Source organism: Podarcis erhardii (genome assembly GCF_964252035.2).
Source record: "Podarcis erhardii genome assembly, chromosome: 2".
Classification (NCBI taxonomy): domain Eukaryota; kingdom Metazoa; phylum Chordata; class Lepidosauria; order Squamata; family Lacertidae; genus Podarcis; species Podarcis erhardii.
In genome coordinates, this window is record NC_138498.1 from 32,677,222 (window position 1) to 32,688,180 (window position 10,959).

The window sequence follows — 10,959 nt, forward strand, 5'->3', positions numbered from 1 at the left end:
TTCTCTTTTTCTTTCCTAAACCTGGAAACAATACAATATTCTAGCACAGGATGCGTGGAAACAACAGCTGTATTAGGTGTGATCCCTGGAAAGTAACCCCCTCGTACATAGTGGGCTTACTGTAGTACACTATTTTAGAAACTACTGTGATCTAAAAAAACAGCTCTTTCAAATGGTGGTGAACACATATTTTTCTGAACAAGGTTTGGAATTAGAAACACACTCTGGAGTCCTCTTGTCCAGCACTTGACCAGGCATTAGGAAGACTTAAGTAGTCATTTCCATAGAAATGCATCATGAAAGTAAAGCAGTAGCACGACATCTGTTTACATGGCCTGTATTTCTTCCATTGGTTTTTGTTTCTTGCATACGCTCTTAACTGTGAGACAAAAGGAGTTTAAGAGAGCTTTGGTCCTGCTTCTCTCCCCCACCCCCTGAAATTATCCCACCCAGACACAGCTCAGGTGGGATTTTTTTGTCTCAGATGCCAAAATAATTTACTTTTGGCACTATGCACCTTGACACGACTTTTTGCAGCATTGGGCAAGGGAGAGAACACCATTTGTTGCTTTGCCTCAAATACCGGAATGTCATGGGCTAGCCCTGCTTAACACTTCTTGGCATCACATTATCAAGTCCCTGCAGGGATGCTAACTAGAAAAATACCTCTGTGGTTGTTTCAAGAGGATGTGTCAACCAGCTTTCAAAATGCTTGTGTCAACCATTTCAAAACATGGCAGTGTGTGGCGTCGCCTAAAGGCGGGAGGCTAGAATTCTCCATTATCTTCTACAGACAGTGCTACATCTCAGATGGCAAGTAAAAGAGGAAGAATAGTAGAAACACTTGTGTAACTCATGTTTTCTCTGGCTTCTTTAGAAGCGTCTTGCAGGATAGCTTCAGTTTTTTAATATCGTGACCTCTCTACCCAATGCTGCTTAAAGGAAGAATTATTAGCAAATATAAGAGAGCTCAGAATTAAGATGCCAGACCTTCCGGAAACTTGTTTTTCCGACTTTTTTTATTGCTATCCTCATCTTTAGCCCACTATGGTCCCCACAGCAAATTGCAATAAAAACAACAATGATCTTCAATTTGGATGACACCGAACATTTCAAGCTCTGGCCTTGCATGGGAAAGAATGTGAATTTAGGCCTTGTATTACATTGGGGTCGTGTTGACAGCATTCAAATGTACATTGCATTGTTTACTAAGTGATCACAATAAGGTATAACCTCGTTAACAGCCTAAGATAACTGAAAATCCAAATAAGTTCAGGGTAAGTGTGCAGAAGACTATAGCGTCAGGACACTACAGTGTTTAGTCGTTTCTCTCTGGGTCCCACATTATGTAATGTAGCAGTCTGTGAGGGGACTGTAGCCACAGTGGTGAATGACTACACCATTGTTGTCAGAACATGAGGCTGCCTAAGTAAATGGGTAACGTCACAAAAATTACTACATAACAACTTACATTGTTGCCTAAAGCACTTGAAAACAGCCTTCACTTGCCTGATAGGGGCAACAGAAAAAGATAAGAGTCACCAGTTGTGCAGGTGATGTAGCTACATGTTCATGATCTATGTGCGCAAGATGGCTTCAACACCATGTGCAAAGTACACTATGAACTTTGAATGATGCTTGGCTCTGAGGTTTGCTGAGGCACTTTGACCTTCCTTTGGTACGGTTCATCCCACAATGATTTGCTGTGGGTAGAGACTTGGTTTTTGGAGTGAGTAGGTTGGATCACCCTGCAGTAATTCTTAAGGAGTCTCTGCTTAACATACAGTCCTAAACCTGTTTTGCAACTGAAATAAGCTTCTGCCTCACCTTTGGTGAGATGGTCAAAGGCATGGGAACCGAACTGCTTCCAGCCTCTGCTGGCATTATTTCTTCAGTAGTTGCCTCCCTGCACTTGGGCAAGACCCATTAGCTGGAGAGTTAATCACTGTACTTGTGTGCTAGTGCAACCAGAATTGTGGTCAGGAACACTGCGGCCTGTTTGTTCACCTAACTCTATGTGGCTTAATGATTTCTTCCTTCACTTCCACTGTGGGCAAAAATTAAAAATGGATCTGAGGCTTTACTTTTAGTCCACAAAGCAGAAACAATGTTCCCAGGGTTGTGTTTTGAGGCTCCTGGTTCTGCATCAGGGAAAATTATGCGGCAGTATGTAACCCTAAACACATACTGTAGGTCATGATACAACTGTTTGGAAAGAAGGGGTGCTTCTTTAAAGAGTACCTGATGCACCCAGAAACTGATAAACATACTCCCCTGCCCACATGCAATGCCTGCCCTGTAACACCCAAGTCGTATGACTATTCAGCCTATAAAGGACAATGAACAAATGTTGCAGTCACCAGAGTAATAGCTACAGTCCCTTAAGGCTGAAAGCAAACATCGAAATTAACATAGGTGCAGGCATGTGGGATATAGGTGACAGGTGGCTTATATTTTCTCTTGCACAATAAACACTAATTCATAAATGGTTCCCCTTACCTTGTTATTTATTAAGATGTAAGTGACTGCTCTGAAGAAAGCTGAGCCTGGCATTTTTCAAAATTGAGTTTATTTTGCATCTACAAGGGAGAATTGGGATGCTGCAATCAGCTGCTTTAGAATCTTAATAAATAAAAATAGCGAGAGTATTTCCCCACCTTATCAAAGCCTTTGGGTAGTGGTGGGAAGTATATGCACTCCTACATTGTAAGCTGTTTTCATTTTCAAATGCACCCAATTTGCTGGTTGTATGAGATGAGGGGAACTTGCCAAAGGCATACTGAGACTCAATTAAGGCAGATAGCTGCCTGACTATTGGTCCTTGTGGCTATGTATGTATGTGGTTACTTATTTAATATCCCATCCTTCAAAAGCAGCCCGGAGTGTCAAACACACAAACTAAAAACAACTAAAAACAGTTCCAACATGTAGGATAACAAGCCTCATATAACTAACATGCTTAAGTCAAATTAATGCATGAAGGGGTTAGTACCACAGAGTAAGCTGTCCTGCCAGGCTTAACTATGCCACGTCAACTCACTTTGGGAGGAAACAGGTAATCAAGCCTATTGGTGTAGGTTCTCAGTCTACCTGAGAAGCTCAGTTTGTGAAGAAATCTAAGCTGCTTGCTCCAGCTGAGCTGCATGGCTCTCACAAGCCTCTCTCTTACGTTGCTCTACCAATAATTTATGAACTGTTAGCTTAGTTACAAACTGGGTAAGTTTTACTGCCTGTGCAACTTTTCTGACTGTGTCAATTTTCCAGCAGCTTACTAAGATCACCCTATTGTTAGAGGGATTAAGTACTTCTCTAAGAGGACACGACATAACGATTAAGGAGGCAGGAATTTTGGCTCACCTCCACACAGGCGCTACTTCAGATGAGCTGACCTCTTTTGATGACAAGCAGCCCACACCAGCTGTAAATCTTTTAACTCCAACGCTAACACCGGTTTTCTGAAGTCAAGCAACAAGCTTCCACTGAGATCAGTCCTAGTATTTTAATACAACAAAGTAACACTGCAAATATCCCTTTACACCAAGGAAGACGGGGAAAGAAAAGGACAGTTACTCATTCATTAGATTGTATTCCATAGATCTTGAATAGTATGAGAAACTCCCTGGTACTCAGCAAACCTGGAGATTGCTGCTCATCTTTAAAAGTACCATCATACCCAGTATGCTGCTCAGTGTGGTGTAGTGGTTCAGAGCAGTAGACTCGTAATCTGGTGAACCGGGTTCGCGTCTCCGCTCCTCCACATGCAGCTGCTGGGTGACCTTGGGCTAGTCACACTTCTTTGAAGTCTCTCAGCCCCACTCACCTCACAGAGTGTTTGTTGTGGGGGAGGAAGGGAAAGGAGAATGTTAGCCGCTTTGAGACTCCTTCGGGTAGTGATAAAGCAGGATATCAAATCCAAACTCTTCTTCAGAAGGAAGCAGTTTCATTATCGGGGAGGAGGGATACTTAGTGCAGCTTAAGGGGGTGAAACATCATAAAATATACTTGAGATGCCTCCAAAGAACAAATACAGGGAATCACAGCCATTAGAGGGAACCTCTACTGAGAATCAGCTAAATAGCCTAAGGGCATGTTCAGCTCAATTGGCAAATACCACAATATTTCTTAAGAAGTTTGGAGCTGACAATATTAACTTGAACAATAAAGGTAAAGGACCCCTGGTTGGTTAAGTTTAGTCAAAGATGACTATAGGGCTGCAGAACTCAGCTTGCTTCAGGCCAAAAGAGCCGTTGTTTATCCACAGCTTTCCAGGACTAAACCGCTTCTGGTGCAACTGAACACTGACAGAAGCCAGAGTGCACGGAAACACCGTTTACCTTCCCACCACAGTGGTATCTATTTATCTACTTGCACTGGCGTGCTTTCGAACTGCTAGGTTGGCAGAAGCTGGGACAGAGCAACGGCAGCTCACCCCATCACGGGGATTCAAACCGCTGACGTTCTGATCGGCAAGCCCAAGAGGCTCGGTGGTTTAGACCACAGCGCCACCTGCAACTACAGCACCACCTGCGATGTGACTCTGGACAGCTTTTGCTAAGAAAAAGAAAAAAGGGAAGGAGGGGGGAAAACATTCCCACTCTTAGTAAGAGACTTGGAAGAACATCCAAACCATGAACTGACAAGGATTGCCTTGAAGCCCAAAGAGCACTTATTACTGCAGCCTGCCTTTTTAGACGGTCAAAAGGAGCCACAGTGCACCTGTGGCGCAATGGATCAGTGCATCTGGCTGTTAACCAGAAGGTTGGTGGTTCGAGCACATCCGCTTGATGCCACTATCCCTGATTTCTCTCTGTTCTAAATTTTTTTTTTTCGGTATATCAATTATGAAACAATTTTACATTTCATATGTTCCTGTTCCAAGGCTACCACAGGAGTTTTATTCTGTGCCTGCCATTAGAAAGACCTACTTTGAACCTAGACATAAATTTGTGCTAACTGGTGCATCTTATAAGTGTACAGATTCAGGGTTTTATACGTATTCAAAACTAGTGTAAAACATTTACCATTCATAGGATCATTTGCTGCATCCCAACACAGGGGCACACACTTTTTATGCACTAAGTACAAGCATAGCAAGCTACAATCCAAGAGGCAGGTTTTTTTTTTAATCAATTACTACATAGGTGTGCCTTCCATTTAGGAACCTTGAAGCAGCTCTCCCCAAGTTTCTCAGTGCCCTTTAACAGCTGCTGACTTGCTATTGTTCTGTGCCTAGGGCTGGCCCACATCCACACCAATTTACTTATGATGTACCAAAAATACGTTCTGATATAAAAGTTTTATTTGCCAATTTTAAAACCACACACAGTTTAAAAACAGGCAGGTCAAATCTGTAGAGGTGTCTCCAATGCAGCATTTTAAGGCCAGCCCTTCTGGCTCAGTCTTTGAAGTCTTTCGAACACAGGATGAAAAGCTTTCGTTGCATCCTTTTATTTCCATTACAGGATATTTCCCTGAGAAAGACATTTTTCCTTAGGTAAGACTTGTCTGTCGTTTAAGAACAGGTCTGTGGAGTCAACTGTTGTGTTCTGGAAGCAGATTATTTCTTTGGCCCGAGGAGACAAGAGGCTGGGAAGCACAACCAGGAGGAGTCTCCATGCCTCACGCCACACCATCAATAGCTTCTTTGAGCAATATAGTCTCCTCCACCTCTCCTTTCTGTGCTGTCACTTCAATATTCTCCAGACTGGACTGGCCATTCTTCCATGAAAGGGACTTCTCATATTTGGTTTTAAAAAGCAGACCATGACCTGCAGGGGGGGAGGGAAATGGTAAATGTGCCTGGGTTAATTAGCAGCTAAAGTGGAGGCATTAGAGAAAGAAACACTCTTTAAGAGAATGAGGGGTTAAGCAGAGAACTAAAAAAATAAAAATCTTCCAACCTGTATCAAGTGATATTACATAATTGCCATCAGCCAATGACTTTTTTTTTTTTAAAGTGGAATAAAGTAATAGCTTAGAAAAGGAATCGCCAACCTTTTTGGGCCAGCGGGCACATGTTTGATTTTGAGAAAGTGCTATGCAACACCAGTCATAAAATGGCTGCCATGGTGTGGGTGGGATGGGATGGGGGATGTCATAACACAAAATTAAGGAGAGTACAGTGACTGCTGCTTCCCTGCTCGCTGGACGACCTCAGGTTTACCATAGGAAGTCAGCTACCTTCTGCTGGTTCTGATTGTAGAGATTATACAATACAGTGGTACCTCGGGTTACATACGCTTCAGGTTACATACGCTTCAGGTTACAGACTCCGCTAACCCAGAAATAGTACCTCAGGTTAAGAACTTTGCTTCAGGATGAGAACAGAAATCGTGCTCCGGCGGCGCGGCAGCAGCAGGAGGCACACACATACTTTTTCTCTCACTCATTCATATACACACACTTCATGTATACTTCTCTCTCTCTCTCTCTCTCTCTCTCACACACACACACACACAGAGAGAGAGAGAGAGAGAGAGAGATCACATTCATAGCTCTCCTCGCTCTCGCTCTCTCTCTCTCTTACATAAACTCTCCTCCCTCCCGCTCTCCCATACATCTCCCCTCTCTCCCATACATGGGTGTCCATAGGAATTATTCTCTCAGACATGGGGAGAAGGAAGCAAAGTAAAACACTGAAAAGGTCCAGAAGGCTAATTTCTAACTAAAAAGATTGAGAAGAATGGTGTGTTCACATTTTGTATCATATCACAAGTTCTAAAAATGCTAGAGACTTTCTTTAAAAAATGAAAGCTGGGAATCTGGGGATTATGATTCATCCCAGGGGCACCAAATAAGACCTTTGCTGGCACAATGGTCCCATAGGCATCAGTCCTTGGCTTAGGCTTTAACACAGGGTTGAGGAAACCCATTTTTCCATCAAGGAATGCCTTTACTCAGGGGTAATCAGTGAGAGACGGGCCTATGTCAAAAGTGGCCAAGGTCTATGGAAAAGAGGAAATGTAATGTTTCAATGGTTCACCATAACTTGACTTAAACAATCAATGCTCAGCTAGCTATTATGAACATTTTAAAAAGCAGCTCAAGAAAACCCCATTCCTTACATTTATTTGGTTAATTCACAAGTGCCAGCACAACATCAATAAGTATGCTGCTTTTACTTAAAAACCAAATCAGTCAGGATTTGAAATCTATACTCTGTTATTTTTTTAAAAATGCTTTAGTATTCTGGAAAACTGAACTGGGTTTCGCTTACCTGGACAATCTGCTGTCTCTCTAAAAGCCCTTTTCTTACAGCAGCCTCGGCACAGGTTAAATACACATTTGTTACCCTGGGAAGAGAGACAAACTAATTAGCTGAAAGTTTACATATTCATCCCAAGTTGCCAGTGAACATGTGGCATTGTAGATAAAGTGCTTTGTCAGGGTTGATTTGGGGTATGAAAGGCATTTCAAACCCCAAAGGTTTCTCAGAATATTTTTTGGTAATAGATTTTCCCTTTCATAAGAAAAAAGGACCCAACCCCAAGTTGCATGTGTTGTGTGCCCTATTAAAGAGGACAAGGTTGGCTTTATGGGACTTAAATGAGGTGTGTGCATGAGATGCAAGTAATCCATTTAAACTGCTTAAATACTGCCCAGGCCCTTCTGAAACCTTTAGAAGCACAGCCTGGTCATATAGGTTGAGAAAACCACATATCAGCAGTGGCGTAGCGTGGGTTGTCAGCACCTGGGGCAAGGGAAGTAATTTGCGCCCCCTAACCCATGGATTTGCGCCCCCTAACCCTAACCCCCAGATGTTGCGCCCGGTGCGGCCGGCCCCCCCTGCACCCCCCACGCTACGCCACTGCATATCAGCAACATGTTTTCTAGGTAGTTTCCTATCTCTCCTTGATCCCTTCTGGCACACCTCCAAACCTCTAGGAAAGTGACAAAGAGGACACACCAACAATGAAAAAGGCCGGTGAGTTTATCTGTATGCAAGGAAGGGATCATCATTATAAGTGTACATGGAGGAGGAGAAAACCTTATAGAGGAATACGCAAATATACAGAGGAACGCGAGTGACTAAGGTCAGCAGTACACCACTGTGGGAGATCCTGGGCATGTATGGAATGTGAGCCGTGTGTGTAAAGGCGAGAAGTATGTAACAGTGTAAGGAGTGAGGGGTACATGTGTATATGCAAGTGTATGGTGAGAAGTGTGTGTCTTGAGGATGCATGAATGAACAGGCAGAGCAAAAATCACAAGTGGCTATTAACCTGCAATATTACTTGGATCACTACAGGGTGCCAACCAAGCCTGATCCTCTCCATGATTTCACTTCAACTGAATTATTTTAAGGAAAAAATTTCAATTTGGGATGCAAAAAAAGAAAAAAGAAAAAAAATGCTAAACACATATAGATTAACACTCTAAACAGCTACCTTATTTAAATAACCAAACACAGAAATTAATGATGTAATAAAATCACTCCATGGAACATACGCATGTTCCTAGAAGTGTACACAAAAATTATAGGACCACTACCTGTACTTTCAGATCTTGTATGAACACCTACATAACTCACAGGTAAAGTAAGTTGTCTCCATCAGCCATTAGGGATATTCATTCAGCAGGAGACAACACAGGTATGAACCCACTGACAAAACAACTACTAAGAATGCTCTTTCAGGAGAGATAGGGCACATCAGTTAAAACTACTTAGTTCTTTAAACTTCTCACTGGGCTGGTTTTTTGCCATTTTAACTATGACAGAGCCCTTTGCTCAAGGAAGGGTTATAGTACATGTAATTTTACCCAGGGATTTAATGATTAATGTATGAATTACATTACAGGGAGAATTAGAAGGAGAAAACCAAATGAAGACAGACCTACCTTTGGGTTTCCACACTGATCACACTTTGCATATTTAGCTGAAAGGAGGAAAAAAGACTTTTAAAAAAAGTTTTAGTCATTTCGAACTGCTGCTGATGTGCAGAGGAAGAGCATTTTTCTCCATCTTGGGTATTGACAATGTTTACATCATTTTCAAAAAATCTACAGGAGAAGAAGCTCAACAACAACGAAGGGTTGTATTCAACACAGCATTAAATAGTGCTTTGCACAAGCAGAACGACTTATGCTGAGCAACTGGATTTTGCCCTCCTCTCCTCCAGCTGCCTCCTAAATCTTTTCTGGGGTTCCTCCCAATCCTAAAAGAACACACTCTGTTTTCAGAAGGAATAAACCTGGAGGCATTCCCTCCTGAATAAGAAGGGAATGCCCCTTCTAAAATGGCACTTGCAATTTGCAGTTTTTAAAAATCCTTATATTAAAAGAAACTGGTAATAAGAAAATAAAATGTGCTGCCCAATTAGTCAGAAACACATCTTATGTTGGTCAAAGGGATTACTATCCATTTCCCATAGGCTAAATATTGCAGCCCCGTAGACTTACGTTTTAAGGATGGATCAAAGCTTTTATTAGGATTTCTCAATTTCTTCTTTTGCTTGTTCTTTGAGAGACCGTCCGAGTTCCCATCATCCTCATCCTCCAAAGCTCGTTTACCCCGGGTGCTTCCTTCCATGCCACTAGTGCCATTTTCCTTGCACACCTCCTTGGGCCTGTGATGGTTCAACACCAGAGCATTTAAAACAAAAGCCAATCATTAGTTTTTTTTGCTAACCCCACGGTTATAGAAGTCTGTATATGGCATGGGCACCTTAAAAATAATAAAAGCAAAGATAATGCTATGCTATGAAAGAATGTGCAATCATAAAATGGCTAGTTGCTGACTGGGGGAAGCAAGTAGGAACTAACACTCATAGAGAGCCAGATAAGATCATGCAAACTATTCTTGGGAACAGTAATTTCATCAGGCACCTAAAGTTCCAACACATTGGAACATCCCATTCCACAGCCCAGTCCTCTTCAAGAGAGATGGTAACGAAGACTTTGGATTGGGTTGGGGAGCCGATGGCTTTCCAGATGCTAAAATAAAGGGTTTTCAGTGCTGCTCTAGTAAATAAAAAGATGACAATGTCTGTTTACCTTATAGCTGCAGCACATTATTGCCTAGCACCCAGGCATAACAAAGCAACGTGACTATGTGTGATTGATGTTGGTATCCGTCTGTCTTGGGAGACAATGGAGGAGTCTGTCTTTGAGGGCGAGTACAAACTGTTGGAAGGTTACAGCGCCTGCTGTGGCTGGAGAGACTGATACGGGAGAGACGTGTTTTGTTGCAGCAGGGGCAGGTGAAGGCGTACGGTTCTGCTGCTGCAGATGCACCATGGGGTTTCTTCTCTCTGCTCTCCTCCCACCAACCATTCCTCCTCTGGTCACTACTATGGATGCATGACCTGACTGTCTGTCTCCAGGCAATGAGACATGTTTAACCTGTGTAACACAACTTAGAAGTCTAAGGGCTGTGTGTGTGTGTGTCTGTAGTCCTCAAATCTTAAGCGAGCTTCCAGAGTAAGGAAGCATGCATATCCTCTACATGTTGTAGGGAAAGGGTAAGTATTCAGAAAGAAAGGGATAAAGTGCCCAAGCATTTGCAATGACCCCCCCTCACCTTGCTCCTTTTTGTTGCAAGGCAGGGTGTAAGAGAATGCAACAGTGGTTTGCTAAGCTATAATTCAAAGACCATAAATAATCCTTAGGGTAGAAGAAGGTGTGCTGTATGTATTGCACAAGCTTTGTTTTGGGTTAACGCTTAGCGACTCACCCAGGCCTGACATATGGCTGACAAATCCAATGGAAGAAAGGCAATCCTCCTTTTGGCTTCTCGTCTTCCTTCAAACTGGCTATTTCTTCCTGTGGAGAAATGATTGAGTAATGACAAATTCAGCCACAAGTTAATGTCCTCAATTCACAGGGAGAACAAACATGGAGATGAAAACAACAACAACAACAACAACAACAACAACAACAACAATAATCCTGTGAACTTAGCAAACTCATTCTGAAAATAGTGCTGTCCCTCTCTCAAAGAGATAAGACAGGCAGTAGAGG

The 10,959-nt window shown here is 42.5% G+C and overlaps 1 protein-coding gene across 1 annotated transcript in view; it reads right to left on the reverse strand.

The window, feature by feature from the left end:
- Positions 1-5,277: 5,277 nt before the first annotated feature.
- The window catches only part of DUS1L (dihydrouridine synthase 1 like), an 18,278-nt gene continuing 12,596 nt past the window's right edge, over positions 5,278-10,959 (reverse strand). The window contains exons 8-12 of the mRNA XM_081851995.1: positions 10,673-10,788; positions 9,400-9,566; positions 8,839-8,876; positions 7,217-7,292; positions 5,278-5,768 (exon numbers count right to left, since the gene is read on the reverse strand). Coding sequence (XP_081708121.1) covers positions 5,620-5,768; positions 7,217-7,292; positions 8,839-8,876; positions 9,400-9,566; positions 10,673-10,788 — 546 coding nt within the window. The 3' untranslated portion in view covers positions 5,278-5,619. The remainder of the gene's footprint in view (positions 5,769-7,216; positions 7,293-8,838; positions 8,877-9,399; positions 9,567-10,672; positions 10,789-10,959) is intronic.